Genomic DNA, 20,460 nt, shown 5'->3' on the forward strand with positions numbered 1-20,460 from the left:
ATGGATTACCCAAAGCGTGGCCATAATGCCCCTTCTAAAACTAACTGCCATTTTGGCATACCCTGTTTTGAATTGGCTGTTTTGAAGTTTCAGATTTGCTTATTTAAAACTACATGGGACACAGATAAACAAACTTTTCCCAGTCCCTCTGTCATGCTGAACAGTAGCATAAGATACTCCCACTCTCCCAAATGTAGGTTACATTTTTGCCACATTTTGTTACATTAACAGCTAACTCACGAGCTAACATTAGCTAACCATTAACATTATGTGGTAAAGGACAGGCAACTAAACAGTGTACAGTCTAAGTATTAATACATGTGTTGAAGGTTTACCAGGATGCTGCTGCAAACGGGAAGCAACACACCAGGTAGTTCCTTCACTAACAGCTGAAATACCATCATACACACAATATACTTGAATCAGCAGTGTTGGGAGTCGGTGTGTATCTGAGCCACCAACCAGCACATATCTTGATGAGAAATCTTAACTTTTGAAACAGTTCACTTCTCATCCCCACAGTCTGCTCCTTCTAAACTGCACAGCTATCATGAAATCCAAAATGTTTGTACGGAATTAGAGTTTTTAGAGTCTTTATGGATTCTGTTGCTGCTGAATTGACAGAAGGATTGTCAACATTTAAGTAACACTAATGTGCAAATGAGTTTTTTCAGCTGCTGCGATTCTGAGGTTTCAGCTAAATAATGTTTGGACGATAAACTCAGCTTATTTTCACTGTACGCATCATCATGAATATTGCAATTTATCCTAAAAAACATGACAGCAACTCACTAAATGCTAAAATAAATAAACAAATAAATACTAACATTTCAGACTGAGCAGGATCACGGCGTCTGCGGCGACATCAACTACCACACAGTGTGGCTAACATTAGCCTGCTCTACTTGCAGTGTCCACATGTCTATGCTGAATGTGACACTTTATTCTGATACAGCTTACAAACAACCTTTATTTTCATTCTCTAGATCAAAATACTGCCAAACTACACTGGTTTTACAAGCTGTCTCTCCCTCTTTACTGATAAAGGCTTTAGCAAGGAGAGCTGTTGTCTGCCCTGGGCTGCAACCCCAGCTCATGGCTTGCAGCTGCGTAACACACAGGTAACAGTGACCAATGTTGCAAGTTAATAAATATTCATAAATAATTTAACTGACTAGCATTTCTGGTGACTATTGAGTGTGGCATTTAATTGACTAGTCAAATAATCGTGTACATCCCTAATGACTAGAGAATCAAATCATTTTTCTTTCACTTACTGCATTCCTTGATGGGTTCGTCGCTCCAGTCAGGACAGTCTCGGGCTTTGTTGCACACTTTGCTCATCTCGATACACTCCCCGCTGCGACACTTGAACTTCTCTGGCCCGTTACACTGAGTCACTGTGGAGAGGTAAGAATTTTACAGATGAAGAGCAATTTGTGCTTATATATAACATTCTGCAATATTTACATACAACACCTTCTATGCCTATCAGGATACAACTTTTCTTTTACAGTTGTTCTCCTGTCTTTGTATAGAGCCATGTAAACCATTCCCCCTGCTTCCAGTCTTTATACAAAGCTGAGCTAAAACACATTTACAATAAAGCTCTGTTCTTAAAACTGAACCTGCTACAGCCTATGAAAGACATTAATGGTAGCTGAGTTGAAAAGGTAATGGTTAGAATAAAGATATTACTATCATTTGTAACTAGATGTCCTAAGGCATCAATCGGAACCATCTATATTAGCTTCTCAGGAGGGGGGGGCTAAATAATCCTCCAAAGTTAAACAAAACCTTGGAGAGAGGAAAAACTGACATGACCATTTTTAAAGGTTATGGGACCCAAAAGTCTCACTTTTACAAACATTAATGCTAACTTCATGCAGTTTTTTGCATGGAGAAATTGTTAGTTTAAAAATGGTGTATTTAAATATTCCTGCATACTGGCGTCCTGAAACATATTATTATGGCTGCTGTTAAAAATGTCTTTTAGTTGGGCATCTGGTATTACTCCTCAGCTTCCCAGCTTTCAGATGATGTACAGCACTTCTATGTGGCATATACTGCTGACCTGTTAACTCCATATGAACTTTAGCTGGTGAAACAGAAGACTATCTACAGGATTGAATGTGTGAAAAAATATTAAGTTGTAATTAAAGAACATTGCTGTATTCAGTTCTGGAAAGCTCTTCTCAGTTCTTTAAGGAGCATAAGCCTTCAGTCGGGATTAAAACCTCAAGTAACTAAAAAGGCAGCTGAATGTTCAAAACAAACGGTGACAACAATCTCTCTTTGAGCAGTGTGAGCGAGAATCTGCTGAACTTGTCACTCTTTAAAGTCTGTTTTCAAAGCCATGTTTTATAGTACTAGAGCAAAAACAAACCAGGAGATTTGGTATTTTTGTTCTCTTTGGTACATTTATCTTCTAAAAGAGCACACAAAATAAAATGGCGCAATTAGTACAGCCTCAAGTGGATTGTGACACTGTTTGATTGTTCTCTAAACACGCTGCTTTGGTACCTGAGCACAACCTGAGGTGGATTCTCTTTTTTTCGTTCTTTGTAAAACACACCTAGAAAATGTGTAAAGACCATTTACATGCACACAGCATCTACACTGACAAAACACACAAATACATGCAGCTCCTAAACCTTAGGACAGCCTGAGGTGGAATGTAAAAACTGTAACACACACACACACGCTTAAAAAAAACAGATAAATAATGTCTTTTCATTTGATGATGCCCTGAGTCATTTCTAAAGCTGTGCACGTACACACTCACACAGACACAAACAGCACATACTGTTTTTGCAGTTGACTTCGTCTGATCCGTCACTGCAGTCTCTGAGGCCGTTACACTGTCTGCTGCCCAGGATACAGTTTCCATCATCACATTTGAACTGATCCGGTCCACAGGTGCGTACAGCTGCCAAGACACACAAACACACACCTGAGGTACGCATGAAAGTAGAGCTGAAAGATCAATGTATCAAATAACTGATCAGCAGAAAATGGATTGACATCAACTTTAAAATTCAACATTATCACTTAAGTAATTTATCCAGTGTTTCCTGTGGAACGAAAGGTTTGCTGGGGGGCAAGTTTTGTGTGCATGCATGTGTGTGTACACAGTATGAGAATAGACTATTAAATATAAAGTAAGATATAAAGTGTATAGAAGGTAAATTTGAAAAAAAAGATGATAATGATGATAATCTGACCCTGGGTCACCTCTCTTGCACATGGTGGAATCTTGTGGGTTAACTAATGTGTTTTGCAGCAACAACTGCACAGGCTGAAGAACACATTACCAGCAAAAACACAGTTATCAATTAAAAAAAACAAACACACATTCTTTGGTTCCAGTTTGCCAGTTAAGAAGAGTTGCTGCATTTCTGTTTCATGTAATTGTAAATTGGATATATTTGGGGTTGTTGGACCGTTACATGGATATAAACAAATCGGAAATGCCACCCTGGGTTCTAGGGATTTGTGATGACATTGCTGGTTGTATCCTGATCACTGCATGAATTAATATGGAGATAACTGGACAAGTGGATGATTGAGGATGAATTATCAAGTAATTAATGTGAAATGAAAGGAATGAGAACACAGCAAATGGATCAATGCTCACGCTGTTCTTTTCCCCCCAAATATCGACTACTTAATTTCTTCAGCTGATTATTCCAAAGTAAAAATTTCTGAAGATAGATACTTTATTCATCCTCTTTGGAAATGAAACTCCTTAACTCCACCTCCAATACTGATCTTTTTCTTGAGGACAAAATCTGCATTTTTTTCACTGTTCATTTGAAAAATCAATAAATTCATATAACAAATTATGTACAGGTTACAATGCTGGATGCTTGTGGATGGTACAGAAGTTTATCTGTTTTTATTTGTCAGTTCTACATCTCTTTTATTTATGGCCCATGTGACATTATCTAGGGCTGCACTGAATAATTGATAAGTTGCAACCTTTAAAATTAATGACCAGCTATTTGGATAATTGATGAATTGGTTTGAATTATTTGTAAGAAAAAAAGAGTCAAAAATTTCTGATTCCATTTTCCTAAATGCATATATTTTCTGGTTTCATTACTCTCTCCGACAGTAAAACTGTCATGACATAAGGCATTTTCGGTCATCATCCTGTGCTTTGGGAAACACTGATCATAAGTTTTGATAGATCAAACAACTAATCGATTAATCAAGAAAATAACTGACAGATTAAGTGACAAAATAATCATTAGTTGCAACTGTAATCACATCCCAAAAGTCCCAAACTCATCTGACAAACACATGTCCATCACTGACTTGTTCACTTATCTTGGCATTCTTAAGTAAAAGGAAGATCAACACATATTAACACAGTTGTAATAAAGAACAAACCAACCAGCCTGCCATGGTGACAGAAAAAACATACATTGTTATGTTGTTAAAATACTTGAATATGTTAATGACAGCTGGTGTGTACATACGACAGTTAGCTTCATCACTGCCGTCCTTGCAGTCAGGGTCTCCATCACACCTCCACTTCTTGTGAATACACTCTCCAGAGCGGCACTGCATCTCACTGGACGAACACTTGGCCGGCGGCGTCGGGTGACGGCCACAACGAGACGGAGACTCATCTGACTGGTCCTGCAGGGGACAGAGAGCAGATGTTTCAGAGAGGAGTGAATCATGCCTCGCCTGAAAAGCTACACTCACGATTTCTTTCTTTTGATGGGGAAACTGATGCCACTTGTAATTTTAAAGATAATATGATGATGTTAATGAGAAGGCTGGTTTTGTTCCACTGTGTTTTAGCCAACACTCAGCAAGCAAAGCAAGCAGCAAATCTAAAAGCTTTCACAAACTGATATCCACACTCTCTTGTACTCATTTCTTGGCAGGGAGCCTGCAATTTAACTTAAGACTTTTAAAGATGAGTTGGAATAAAAAAAACAAGAACAATTTTAAACTCATAAAGCATGTGATGTTTTGATCTGGAAATCTGGGGGACAAAACATAACCATAGAAATGATAAAAAATTACAAAAAAGGTGCAGCATAAGAGTAGGGATTTTTCAAAACAAGTCTAACATAACCCTTTTTGGTACAAACTATACAGTGTCTTATAGGATTTAGTGATATCTAGAGGTGAGCTTGCAGATTGCAAACACTTGGTCTTACTCTCCCTTCCAAGCATGCAGAGGAACCTACTGTGGCTGCAAAACTCAAAAAAAGAAAAAAGACAATGAAAGACCCTCTCTAGAGCCACTGTTTGTCAGTTCTGGTCTACTGTAGAAACATGGTGGTGCATGTAGGTCTGGGTACTGTTCACATTTGAACTGAGGTACTGATACCCAGCAGTGCCTTTTTTCTGTGCTTTACTCCCTCGGTAATAAACATGAAATTTCCTTTGTTAAAAATAAGTCTACACTTCTCAATTTGAACATTGTTATTTCTTTCAGATATTTTATTTAAAGCATATCACACACCGCACAAAAGTAAAATCTATCCCTCTCTCCTCTCGAACCCATCCACAACCAGCAATCTGTCCATCTGTCACCAGAGCAAACCTGTTGTTTGTGTCGCAGAGGAAGCGCACATGATTTCCCTCCTGTTATGGTGTGGCCACTGCTGTGCTTGCACACGCTAACATTTCACCATTAATAGTCTACAATTCTCAAAAATTGGTTTTATACTAAGGTTTCAGACATACTAATACATTTCACACACTGTGCCCTCACCAGCTTTGCATTTCACATTACATATGCTCCACAGAGTGTTCTGTGCTGAGCTTTGAAAAGTTTAACCACATGTGTGGCTGCTTTCGTCTTACTGTTGCCTGGACTCACTTCACTCCGCTCTGTGAACTGTAGCAAACTGCTGCTCACTCTAAAACTACTCCCTCTTTTTCTCTTCTTTATTCTCTGAGATACTCTTATACCGAGATGCACTCCCAGGTATGGAAATTTGACACTGACTGATTTAATGTGAACTGGTACTCTGAATGATACTGACTGAATTATTTCAAAGTACAGAGGTCAGTACTCAAGCCTTGCAACACGGCAGCCTCCGTGGAAGAGTACCCACTCCCTCTGTAGATATAAAGGCTTCATTCTAAGTTAAAACATTTTAGATTCTACTATTCCTTAGAAAAATACCAGGGTGCCTGATATCTTTCAATGATTTTCCATGCTATTGGTTAGAATAACATTTCACTCACCCCTTCCCTTGTTGACATTTGGGAAACAAGACTTCTGCAAGAAAGACTTGCAAGGAGTACAAACCACCTACAGCTTTACTTTAATTCAACAGCTCATCTCAGAACACTTAACACAGAAAGTAGTGCACTGGAAATCCTTGCAGCTACCAAACTACATAGCAGCTGGAGAGCAATCAGCCACCACTGGAGTCTATTTACAGTATCATATAAAGGTAGCTGATGAAAACTGTTGGGGATGTATCTTGTCATTTTCGTTTTGAAACTGGGAAATCTGCAGACACACACCACCTCCTAGCAATTTGGTACTTCTTCTCTAGCATGCACAGAAGCCAAGAAACCTGCAAGTATACAAGAATACCACAAGCAAGTCAGCCAACATGTTGACCAGGAAGTAGATCTACTGTGCTACAGTGTGTAGCATGTTACTTTAGGTTGAATTCAAGAGCTTGAGATCATTTCTGTTTTTTAAGCTATATATATGATAAATGTCCTTTAAGACTATTGAACAGCCTTTAAACACAATATCAGACATTTCCATAATTTCCCAGGTTTTGCACAGACGTCAGCTTTCAAAAGAGAATCCAAGCAAAGACACACCATGACCCACCGACAGGTTGACAGGTGATCTGGGAGATGTGCAGGGCAGAAATTACACGGGGACTCAGATCTCATAGATGATTTCCACTTTAATTAGAATTTAAACTGGGCAATCAGACAGAATGGGATCAAGAGGAGCAGCAGGAAGTGTTTCTCACACTTTCATCATCTCAGAAAGTCACTGACTCATGTGGGAGCAGATTAATGGAGTGTGAGAATGTGTGTGTGAAACCCCATAACCGTTAACACTGACGCAGGACTGGCTGGGTGTGAGAAAGGGAATAACAATGACCTTCCTTTTGAACACGGCGGTTTAAATATTTGTGGGTGTGAGCGTTTGCATCTTTTTTTTTTTTCCCCCTGCGAGGCCGTCACAGTGATAACCACACAGCCAATTAACAGGTAGGCAGCAAATCGCCGACTCAGTGGAACTTGTTCTGCCGGGTGTGAAAAACGTGTTAGGAGTGTCAAAGTCACTATGTGTGTGTGTGCGTGTGTGTGACCGTGTGCATGTGTATGAGGCAGGTCAATAACCACAGGGTGTTGTGAAAATTGAACTTGCAGGACCGGTGAATGTGTGTGCACCCTGGGGAGATCATTCTGGCCAGTTCATTATAGTGAGGCTAAATCTACTTAGAAAATGAGAAGGAGAGGGTTTGTGGGTTTGTATGTGCTGCCAAGTGGATAAACTCCCAACCAGAGAGAGAGTGATACTAACATCTTTCTTCAAGACCTAACCTCAGTTTTACAAGTTGTCATACCCTATAAACCATTGCATTGCATTCGTAGTAGCATTTAAGAGCTATTGAGTATTTTCATCTTCCTGACCAGTGTTTTCAATTTTTATGGTTTTGTATTTCAAATAAAGTTTGGAGAACAGTAGCCAATGAAAGTAGCTGTCACACACATACATACACATAAAAAACACCCTGATTGATTCACCACACTGATTGGTTTGGCTGGTGAAACAGATGTCATCAGAGATAAGGGTCAAATTTACTTTCTCTGATCCATTAGGGGAGATACACCGACTGTTCTTCTGCCACACTAAACGCCCCATGTTGGAATTCAGATTGAGGATATTTAGAGCCAAACTTAAAGTAACCTTATGAACTACATGTTTGCTGTGCCTTAGCTGTGACCACAACTTGAGTCTCAACCTTAAATTGAACCTTCAGCAAAACTACCCATGACATGTCTTTTCAAACTTCTAAAAACTTACTTTTCAGTTCATTTATTTTATCATAAAATGAGCAATATGTAGAGTATAAAAATGAGTACATTTATGGTTTAAGGAAGTTGGTCCCCCCCCCCCCCCTCTTTCCCAGACACTGCAGAGACAGGCAGGCAAGTGTCGACAAGTCCTCCACTATACGCTGATCATCTGTTTATAACTGTCAATTGTCTGTCAGTGGGATTTTGTTTTAAGGATAACATGCTTATATTTACACTGCTTTGAAAGACTTCATTAATATTTTGTTCAATATCACAGTTATAAACATCTACTCCTTTGAAAAGATTATTAATGGTTTCTTACGACTCATGAACAGACACTCATTTGATGAGAAAACGCAATTTATTTGAACTCTCATTAATGTAAAACTGACATACAAAATAGTTATACCTATACCTATTCCACAATTTTCAAATTGCAGGAGGTACAATATTTGTTAAAGGCAAAATGTGTGTCAAAACACTTGTAAATTAATTAATGTTATGCAGCAAAGATGTCCTGTCCTACAAACCAGATTCTATAGACTTAAAAACATTTGGTAGAGATTCCTGGAAAAAACAAAACAAAACAAACAAAACACCATAGTCATTTTTACATATTTTTCCAATCAAAATAAGAATAATAATGTAAAATAACCCTTACCTCTAATATTGCAATATCAGTCAAAGTAAGTGCAATTAGATAATTTTTCCTATTTGTTTTATAGAATACAGATTTCTCTTAATATAGATATACAAGCATACATCCATAAAAATGTAACACAACACCATTATTTTATATATGTTATACACAAACAAATAAATTATCAAAGGTCAACTTATTGAGTAAAACACCCTCTGTGAGAACTTTATTTTCAACTAGAGTGATCTTTCTTAGGTTTGGTGGGTTCTTTTGCATCCACTTTTAAATGTACTAGCAATATTACAAAGAAGACACAATTATGCCGGCTACTGTCTTTACATTACAGACTTCAAGGCACTAAATAGCCAGGACTGGTTCTGTTTAAAATGCACACTCTGAGGTTCTGATTGGATAAGAAAATAATTACTTATCTGTAAAAGAATAAGAATGTCATCAGTCCACACTGGTCATAGAGCAGGTCTGCTGACAAGAACATCTCAAGAGGTTTTAATTGGGGAACGGCAGTACTTTGAATTGCAGTAATACATGTCTAATATGAATCACTATACATCAGTGACAGCCACTCCCACATATTTTTCTATGCCAGTGTAATTAGTAGTTTGCGGTCAACATCCAATCAATCCTTCTGCCATTAATAATTACATGATTGAAATAAAAGGGCATGGCTATGATCCAAAAGGACCATATCCAGGTCAAGTGAAAATATAGACAAATTCCTGCTTCTGTCTCTGTCCTCTGAAGGTGCACCAATGTAATCCTTTCAATTAATTTTGTCCATAACTTGTATTCAGGATTCATATATTTCACTTAATTATGTGACAGTACATCAGTGTGAGTGAATGTGTGTTGTTGTTGCATTTCTGTCTTACCTGGCAGTCGACGTCATCGTCGCACACCCAGCTGACGGGGATGCATGATGAGTTTCCACACTGGAACTCGCTGGGACCGCAGGAGGATGGAGCACACTCAACCTCATCAGAGCCGTCGCCACAGTCATCCTCGCCGTTACACACAAAGTTTCGGGAGATGCAGCGACCGCTGGCACACGTGAACTCATTTGGGGCGCAAGTGATATTACCTGGAGGCAGTTAGGGGAGAAGAAGAGAATGTGAGAATGCTGAGAGACATCAACATCTACAACAACATCCACAACATCCAACATCAATATCCAATCTGTTGTTTTTCTAGAGTTAGTTTGACTTTCCAAATAGAAACTGATCCATTCATACTCACCAGGACTGAGGCACAGGCTTTCAACTGCTGCTGCCTGCCCACTGGATTCTTTGAATTTATGGGTTGTGTTACAATAGTTCACACAGGGACATCACAGTACCACTATATAATTAGAACTTTCTGCTGCTGCATTAATCAGGGGACATAAGGTTGGCATCACTGTGTATCCAAAAGTATACAGACACTCCTTTTTATCAGGTGGCTCAGCTGACTCAGCCATCCTCTTTGTTAAAAGATGCATAAAATCCTGCTACGAAAATGCACTCTTCATTGACAGTCATTGTCAGTAGAATGTGTTGTACTATAGCTCAGCGATGCAGCTATAAGATGACATTTTTCAAAGACAATGACAGTCACTTTTCTGCCCAACAAGATTTGTAGTACAACTGTTAAGGATACACTGATATTGATGTTTAAAATGACAATTTAGCAGATTTTTTGGTATGTTGTTTTGTGTATTATCACCCTTTTGTACTAGGTAAACAAAGACATCTTAATTATAAAAAAAGGCATCTGTAACACTTCCATACCAGAATTGTCTGCCCACTGAAACAGCAGGCAAAGGAGTTGTGTCTAGATCATAACACAGAACCTGCAAAAAATCTCACTAGACTGATCATTTTAATCCAAACCATTATCTTTCCCTAACCGTTTTTGTCCCCACAAAGTAAATCTTAATCACAGCCTTGTCACATTATAAAACATAGTTTATATAACGTGCACAGGGAGGAAACAACTCTATAAATCTCCAGAGTGTTCACAAATCTAGGGTTTCCATCTAGACACGACCAAGTACAGGAGAACTGCTGGTAGTGTGAAGTGGAAATGTCAACAGCTCAGCTGTGAAGCGTCAGGCCACACAGAATTCACAAAAAAGGACTGTTGATTGCTGGAGAAAATAAAAATCACCTTTCTTGGTAGCAACACTAACTCGAGGAGCAACTGTTCATCAGAAGAATCATGCACAACCCCAAGCTTTAGTTCACTGATGCACAGCACACTTCAGTTGGATATCAACCAGTGGAAAAATGCCTATGGTTTTGGCATTTTATTTATGATGCCCACATATTTTTGGCAGTGTGGATATAGCCGTATTGCCACATTGCAAGTGTCATACCAGATAGATTGAGACCATGACTGAGCCATGTTTGCAATCCCCTGCTTTCCTTAATAAAAGATACCACTGGTTTAAATGGTAGGAGGGTGGAAGTCGTACATAACTGAAGGATGAGAGAATATATGAGGCTCATCGTAAGATTTTGATTTACATGCACAACTGGCAGTTCCCTTTAACAGGTAGCCGGGTTCTGAAGTTACTGCCTGAAAACATGCACCAAACGACACTGCAGTAAAACATCTTGCAACAGAGAGTTCAAGAACAGGGCCACAGATTTAATGCAATCAAACAAGACAATTAAATGTTTCCTCCCGTTACGGAGCTCATTTCTCTGATTAGCATCTTAGCAGTGAGAGGATGGTACAAACCAGTGTGACCTGCTGTTGCAGTGTTGGATGAAATGTAGATCATGATGCACATATTATCCATAGCATTAGTATCAGCTGATAGACACTTGCATCACACTTTGAATTTATATAAGCATCAGGATCCCCCAGGGGGAGGTGGAAAACCTTGTTGGGGTAAGGATCTGGACTAGGGCTGCACGATATTGGAAAAAACTGACATTGTGATTTTTTTAACCCTGCGATATATATTGCGATATGAAAAAATACAGGAATTTTCAACCAAATGATTTGAATAGCACTTTATGTTATACTGCACTGCTGCCATCTTGTGGACAATTAATCTGCACTGATCTTGCGACTCACTCCATATGCAGGGGCGTGGTCTGCTTTGGCAAACTGATTAAGAACGATTGTGATTGGTGGATCGCTGCATGCAGTGTGTGTCAGGTACCCTTGAAATTAGATGAGAACACGTGTAGTTAATTTGCCTCCTACATCGCAGGACCTGCAATGTGACTATTGCGCATACGGACATTGCAATGATGATGCTCAAACGATATATTGTGCAGCTCTAATCTGGACTACATTTCTTAGCCTACTGCCACAGTGACTTAGCCCAGGGTGAGTAGCAGAAACTGGATGGATGGATAAAATTTACCAGCATGCTACAAGCAGCTTCTGCGTTTTCTGTCAGATCCAATTATTTTAGTTTACAATTTGCCCAGACAGATCTTCGTGCTCTGCACAAAAAGCTGTTTGTGTGTTTATGCCACACAGAACTTAGGATAAACAGCTGCAGGATGAGAATTGAAACACACACCCATGAAAAAGTTGCAGTACTTGAGTGCATACAAGACGTCAGCTGTTACACTTAAGTAGCACTTGGATCACTCCAGAAAATTTCTATTCATAAAGCCATAACAGTCTTGTGTTTTCTGCAGAAAGTTGCCTGTCCCTGCATATTATGAATCAGGCCGAAGGGTATAAAGCACAGCTGCAGCTGTAAGGAGATTTTCATTAGAGTCCAGATTGATTTAATCATTCAGTGAGTAAGGTGCTACAGGGAAGTTAGGTTGCTGCAACAACTTTGTGTTTGCATTCTAATTCATAAGGCAACATCCTATGATGTCTGCATTTAAGAAACAAAGACAATATCACAGAGAGTCAAAGAAATGTGGCCTTGTTATGCTCAAACTTGCAGGATACAATTTTTGCAGCTGTCAGTATCTCATAATCCTTGGTGATAATAGGCAGGGTCAGTTGTTTAAAGGTGTGTTTAGGTGATCCTTGTGAATTCAAGGTGAGAAAGTATCTTGTGACCACACTGTAAGTCATCATAAGTCTGCTTTCAAGTCCTTTTCAGTCAAGGGCAATTTCATGACATGATCTGGACAAATGAAAAAGCCACAGCAGGGTGTGAATAATGGATCTGGTTGTTCTTGACAGCAACTTTGACATGTTAATTATAAAGCACTCCAGAAACATCAAAGTTAGATGGATATAAACTGTAAAAGGCACCAGCCTTACTGTAAACATGGCTAATCATGGGCCTGACCACTGCATTTACTCATTGTGTCATTTGACAGCAACTGCCTAGTAATAAATTAAGCAGGACAGACATGTTGCCTGCAGTTCAAATCACTCTATTCAGCTTAAAGAGATTTATCATTCTCTTTCTGTCCTACATGACTACATGACTACAAAATCTACATAAATGTTTGAAATCATGTTAGTTCTCTCCTGGATTAGAATTAGTTAATTCCAACATGTAGTGCACTAACTGAAAATGATCGCTCTAAATGCTGAGGCCGACGTGAGGGCAAGCGTCCCTCCCAGGTTAATGTGTATATGTCCACCTACCACAGTTGACCTCATCCTCTCCATTGTCACAGTCCTTCTCTCCGTCACACTTCCAGAAGATGGGGATACACTGAGTGGAGCCCGCTCCGCAGCTAAACTCGTTCACACGACACGTCCTCATGTCTGCAGGGACAAAAACAAATACACCATCAACAGTGCAGCTATTATTTGTGCTCCGTTTTCTGTGATTCATACCAATGCCATAAAGATTTTTTTGGTGTGATTTGCAAAGTTTTGGATATGTGTTGTGTTGCTAAAAGTGCCAAAAAAAACGCCAAAAAAACTAAGACAGCAACGTCTCTTTGAAGAAATCATGACCCAGTCACTCGAGATAATACTTGTTGTGAACGTACTTCAACTGTACCACCACACAGCTCAGTGGTGCTCATGTTACAGGTCAGCAGAAGAGGATGCCATTAATGTTTGCATCCCACGCCGTCATGAGCCTCTCATCCATGAGTAGATGCATGCTACCTTCTGTACAGTGATACAGTTTGCAGATGGTAAAGAGAACACAGTTCCTACATGAAAATGCTCGCAACAAGGTCTGTGCATTATATTCGAAGGCAGACATCTCTACGGTTGACAACGCCAAAACTCTGCAGTGCACACCAAAACAATCTAGATGGATAAATGGCACTACAGGTCTGAGACATTTGGGGTTGAACTGTCCCTTGAAGAAAACTAACCTGTCACTGGTGCTTTTGGCAGAAGAAAATGCATTTAAGAGACACATATATTTATTTAATGACCTATTAGAAGTGTAAAATTGAGTGGACATGGTGCTGTGGCCAAAAAATGGACAAAAAAAAAAAAATGAATTGCCGCCAACATCTTCTGGTCCAGGTTGGGCCTTTCACTTAAGTCTTTGCCAGGAGTTAATCACTCAAATACATGACCTTACAAACCTTACTGTCGCCTATACATCGTTTTGTTTAACATGTCTGCCTGTTGCTGAGACACTGCTTTATTCTTAAAGTATAAACTTCACTGCGTGGCTGCACCTGTATTAAACATTTTAGGAGCTTACAGCCATATCTCTGATATCTATTTCATCTGCATATTTGGGACTTCAAGGCCACATTCAATACTTTAGCTTTCATTACCAATTCCAATTTACTGCAGAGATCAAGCTTGGGATTTACTGTTCACATGTGCTTAAAAGAAACATACCTAAGTTGTTAAATGTGTGACACTTATGCAGACGTATAAGCATTTCCCCCTTGACAGCAGGGACAAAAATAACAGGAGGACGAAACAAGGTCACAGCATAACTTTTTCTTGCGTTGGAAACAGTGAACAGCTTTTGGCAGAGAGATGGTGATGTTGAGCTACAAGTTACCTGTCAAAAAAAGGCGTTTAGCTGGAGGTGAGATGGTGACCACACAGTCCTCACCTCTGTTAACTTAATGCCCAGACAGCCAGAAAACTGCAAGCTGTTATATAACCCAGCTGCTGGAACATCAACAACTCTAGAAAAACATATTTATATAGCAATATTTTTTCAAGTCAATAGTGTAAATATCTTGATACTTTTGCACCCATCTCACCATTTATAATGTAGTCACCACTATTAAGCAAGTTCTCCTGTTCAGCTTGATTTTAATCAATATTTGTAACACTTTTTGTTTTTTCAAATACTCATTTGTCTTTGTGAATTAAAACTGTAACAACTTGATATTCAGCCCAGATAAGGAACACATCCGTTTTTAATATCAGTAACCTGGAGAGTAAACTCCAGCTTAAAATGTGACTCAAGATCCTCTTGCACCATCAGGAACCACTTCACCACTCAGCATACATATTCGCCCCACAGTTTCCAATAAACCTCCACTTCAAGACTTGGTTTTCCTCTTATCCCTGCGATCTTCCATTGTGCAGGGGCGATAACGAGCAGTGTGCACATAAAAACAGACTGTACTGTGATAAGAACTGCTCAGTGGAGCAGTAGATGGAGGTAAACTGAAAAGTGGCTCCTACAGATGCGTGAACTATTGACTATGAATATGTAGTTTTGTTGATATGCCAGGTGACAATATGCCACCATATTTGTAAAATCCAGTTCTGTGTTAAGGTGGTGAGTATCAACAACAGCGACACAACTCAACTTATTGTATGACAGTACACACTGCTTTCTCTGCCTCAGACATATTCTGTCTCCAACTTTATTGATCTTGCAGTGATCTATTCTCCATACATGTTCCTTGATGAAATTAAGGTCACAACCCTAAGTTTGCCAATTCAATGATTAATTGGCTGAGAATCATTTGAAAATGTTCCCTGTGGCGCCAATCTGATCTCTCAGTAGGATTACAACCAACACCTTAGTTCAAGGAATAAAAACATGTTTTAAAGCCCCCAAACAAATAAGTGTAACTACCCGCCCAATGCATCAAAGGTAATTAACTAAGCATTCAATGCCCACTTTCAGCTTCTTTATTAATGGCACACATACATTTTGGTCTGGTCTTGGTAGGTTTTTTCTGATATTGGTATCAGAAATGCCAATAATACAGCCTAACATGCTGGATCAGGTAACAGCAAGATAACAAATCTAGATTAGCATAGTCTTTTTTTGGTTGGTGGTGAAGCATATCTAATCTGAAACTTGCATATTCTTACATTGACATTTGTCTTGTGGCTGGTGCTCATTTTTGCCCTGACAGCAATCCTATCATATCTACACAGGGTTAGTGGTATAGAGCTGTACAGCAACATCTTTTTCTTCTTTGTTTACCCACACAAAAGGGGAAAAAAACACACATTGGTAATCAGTAAACTGTTTGCTTTAAATCTACTTTTTAATCTGTACTGACCTCATTTTAAAGTGTTTTTAAGGGCTGAGATGCATTCAATACATGTTAGGCTTAAAAGATATTTAGGACTTCTCCCAATTTATCCATTTGAATAATTGCACACTGTGGTCTATTTGAAATTGCAGCTGTTTTTTGTTTTTGGTTACATTCCCAGAAAAGTCAGCACTTAAGACAAAGATTTTCACCTGACAGCAACAGTGTGAACCAGTGTAAACAAAACCCAGATGGCCAACTGAAACGCATGCTGTAACTTGAGCATTAATGGAGGACTCTGACATCCTGGTTGTCTATTTAATCAATGACAAAGTGACAAGAAACTGTAGTTTGCTTCCTTAATTCAACACTGACGCAAAAACAAAAAAAAAAATGTGACGTCAACAGAACCACTGCACCTTCACACAGAAACTGGCAGACGCACACACAGTCACACACTTTAAGATTCCATTCCCTGCTGCCAAGTCATGTGCAACAGCTGGTCAAACAGTACAGTGATGTAACAGCTATAGTAGTTGGGTTGACTTGCACGTACACCACTGCAGCTATGAATGGAACTTAACAGCACACGCACACACGCACACGCACACGCACACACACACACACACACACACACACACACACACACACACACACACACACACACACAGACACACACACAGGAACGCTGGTTCAAGACCTTCAGTTGACCGACACACTTTGCCCACGTGCAAGTGGAAACATGCGCAGAGAGATTGTAGCATTTAGTCGAGACAAGAACAGCCTGATGGCACAAACTCTACAGAGTAGGAGATCAAATGGCGCAGCAGGACAGTAAGCCATTTAATTTCTCAGCAGGGAATTTCTCCAATGTAAAAGTGAAAAACATGGGTTCAAATGTAAAAAGGCATAAGTATGAGACAGTTGTACAAATGTTCTCAGGATAATTAACTGAAAAAGGTTTGCACAGTCATAAAGTGTCAGACATTTTTTTAACCTATTTGAGAGCTGCACAACAACATATAGAGGGAAAAAAATAGACCACCCATATAAAAAAATAGAGATGAGCCTTGTGATACTCACTCAGGTGTACATGATGGTCAGTGAAGCAGCCAGGGCACAAAATAACATTCGGTGCATTTTGAACATTAACTAGCCATTTTGCCATATTGTCATTTAATAGATAACCATCAATGGCTAGTCAGTGAAACACATCTACCAGCCACTTGGATATCTTACCAGCTGGTGACTGGTCCTCATTTTGTGTGCTGGTAGGTGCTTCAGTGGATTATTCTGATGCACTCTGCTACAGATATGCTGCACACTGTTGCACTGCATCCTATCTAGTTTGACAGTTAAATCCACTCCATGGGCGCATTATGGTTTCATGGTTAGTTACAGCAAAAACAGACACTTTTTTAAAAGTAACAGTGGAATCAGGTCTGTCCCTTCAGGACTGTTATCCCAGTGTCTCACAGCAGGTGAATGACCGAGTCTTGTGTCACAAAGCGTGGATCATACTAAGGACATCGTCTCAACATAAAATCAAGATAAAAGAAGACAGGGATTTTCAAGCAAAATACAGGGTTTTGAGAAACACACACTGGGATGAAACAAAGCTCCATCCATCCTCTGGGATATTAATGTAACATTAAAATAAAGATGTAAAAAAGTATTTCTATTTTCCACTCTAGGTTTATCTAGGAGCTGCTTTTTTGGGCACCGTACACATTTTGTTTTTTATTTCTAATACTGCAAAAAATTGGGAAGGTCTTGGCAACACCACACAGCCAACGGCTTTGAATAACTCCAGTGCTTTAATGACTCCCCAAACTGCACCGCTCTCACTTTGGCAGCATCGCACCACAGATCCCCATCCAAGAGAGCAGGAGGGATTTGCCCCGACTAAGATGAAGTGTTGTTTTCTTTTCTGCCAGGGGTAAAGAACTTATTTTTGTATTGTTTTCAGGTGCGTGCACTGAACCTGCGGTGTTGACACACTGCAGCAAAAGCAGAGGATGGCTCTGTGAAAACTGAAAGATGGAGTAAAACCCTATCACACACCTGAAACCCTCTGCTGACCTGGCAAATATCACTTCACAAACACTGAGATGAACCTGCAGGTTCAACTTAATATTCAATCCCTGGCTAAAAATTTGGTTCTGTCATTTTTGTATTTGTTCAGTGAAAAGTCATGTTCAATTTCACGCAACAAAACTCCAGCTAGGCTCTTCCCAAAAATAAACCCAAGACCTTTAATATTAGTAAATATTCCACCCCACTGTTTTTGTTCAGAAGCAGTTCTCTCTATTGGTGTGCTGCAAAAATGATTTTAATTAGTGTAATCTGATATAATCCATCAGCCTAAACTATCATTTAAATGCTAAAAAGTAAAGGTAAAAATTGCAAGCAAATCACAAGTAATACAAAATTTATTTTAATTATAATGTTTGAATGGTGCTGACAAATCAAAAATACCACTCAAAGTTTTGCGTGAGAAAAAAATTAAATTGAGGAAGCAGAATAAGTGAGTCATGTTGTAGGCTATGTATTAAGAGAAGGAAACTGGAGAAGGAAACTAAACAATATTGGATTGTACTGGCAGACACTCAGGGTTGCAGTGAAAAAATGGTATCAAGCCATCCCCCAACATTTTAAAACCCTAAAACTTTTCCGTTTACTTTTACTACTATTTACTATCTACTAACATAAATGACAAAGAAAAGCAACACACCCTCCCAAATAAAAGGCTGAAATCAGTAAATGTTTGACATTTTTGCTTTAAAAAAATGAAATAATCACTTATCAAAATAGTTGAATCATTTTCTTTCAATCGACTAACCTATTAATCATGGCAGCTGTAGTGTGTATCATTGGGCACTTCCACACAAAGTAGGTCCAGTCTAAAGTCTGTCAGCTAAGGGCTTGCGAAAATACTGTTATGACAATAAATAAAGGTCGACTAATTGACTCACTAACGGATTTATTCCACTGGGCATGGCTGCATCACGTTGCAACTATGCCATGTCCACCAGACCTCACTGCAACCGTTGTACACAATGCTTGCGATTACACCAGCAGCGTCTCAGCGTGTCCTAGAAGCTTCCCTCTGCTCTCCTCGACTTCAAATATGCACAAATGTCTATTTTTGACAAATGCCTCGTCAAGCTGCACAGAGCAGATTGAGCAGGCAGCAAGTCAGACAAAGACACGGCATAGACAATCTGGTCAATTTACAAAAGTCAACAGAATCAGGTGGGTAAAATGCTCCACTTCTGAAATACTGCTGGTGGGAAATGCAGCAGTGTGAAGGATGGATCAAAACTGTGGCAAAGACATGAAGTGCCCAGTGGAATAAACAGGTCATGACTTGAACTGATGACTGCTGGTTGACGAGGAAAATCTTTAGTCGGGGGGCAGCCCTAGTTGTCAGAACCAGGACCTCTGTTCATCCTTTGTCAGTAATCAGAGGAATTTTGAGGTCTAGAGTAATTCCCATCTTTTCTACTGTGTACTGCTGAGGCTTTAACTGTGGATTTTCAAAATGCTGTCAACTTATTCAGATGATAAAGATTTATATATGTTGCCTTGGTGCACTATAAAGCTTTAGTACCTAGAAAAACACCATTAAAGAAATGGGTTTGATAAACAGCTGCTGACAGTTTAGTCTTTTCTACTGCTAAGATGTGGGAAAAATGTGCTAAATGTTTCATCAACCCTCCAGCAAGCCTTTCTTCTTTGTCCTCCACCGATGCTGGTTTCAGTTGGGAATAGACCTGAGGTTCAGTATTTAGTTCCAGTACCACTGATGAAAGAGGAATTTCCTATCTTTCTTCAGTTGACTTACAAAAAATGCTTCTAGCATTCAGGAAGATTTCAGGAAGCACAGTGAATATCAAACCAACAAGTGTTTGATGAAGCGCCTTCATCTCTCCTCTGATGTTTATCTCTGTACCTGAGGAGACACCGAAGTCCGTTTGTCTTTACATCGGCACAGTGACGGCAGCAGAGACTAGGGATTCTCATTAAACGGTGACATTAGTATAAACACTTTCCATCATCGCTTATCTACAACGAGCACCTCTGCAAAACCTCACATCACAGTTATACCATTTAAAGCGCAGCAGCACTCCTTAGTTCTATTTAAACAACTTATTTATTTGACAGGGCTGCTCACAGGGGAGTCTCCCTCACTGCTTTCAAGTGCCTCACTGCATTTCTGCAACACTGAGATGCTGGTAGACACAGCAGGAAGTCTTTACTATGCACTCTTACGGTCAAAAATGTTTTTTTAATGCAGCTGGTTGCCAAGCCAACTTGAAAGGTCATCAGCCATAAGCATTACACAGTTTTCCTTAAGGAAAATTTTCACAATGTATTATCTCAGTGGTGGAAGAACTATTCAGAAAACTTACTCAAGTA

The 20,460-nt window shown here is 39.4% G+C and overlaps 1 protein-coding gene across 2 annotated transcripts in view; it reads right to left on the reverse strand.

Moving 5' to 3' along the window:
• The window catches only part of vldlr (very low density lipoprotein receptor), an 85,820-nt gene that overhangs the window by 36,784 nt on the left and 28,576 nt on the right, over positions 1 to 20,460 (reverse strand). For both annotated transcript variants that reach the window (XM_084746652.1, XM_084746651.1), the window contains exons 4-8: positions 13,250 to 13,372; positions 9,562 to 9,770; positions 4,485 to 4,647; positions 2,807 to 2,929; positions 1,278 to 1,400 (exon numbers count right to left, since the gene is read on the reverse strand). In XM_084746652.1, the coding sequence (XP_084602778.1) occupies positions 1,278 to 1,400; positions 2,807 to 2,929; positions 4,485 to 4,647; positions 9,562 to 9,770; positions 13,250 to 13,372 (741 nt within the window). The remainder of the gene's footprint in view (positions 1 to 1,277; positions 1,401 to 2,806; positions 2,930 to 4,484; positions 4,648 to 9,561; positions 9,771 to 13,249; positions 13,373 to 20,460) is intronic.

Source organism: Lutjanus erythropterus, chromosome 20 (assembly GCF_056507025.1).
Source record: "Lutjanus erythropterus isolate fLutEry1 chromosome 20, fLutEry1.hap2, whole genome shotgun sequence".
NCBI classification, from domain to species: domain Eukaryota; kingdom Metazoa; phylum Chordata; class Actinopteri; order Lutjaniformes; family Lutjanidae; genus Lutjanus; species Lutjanus erythropterus.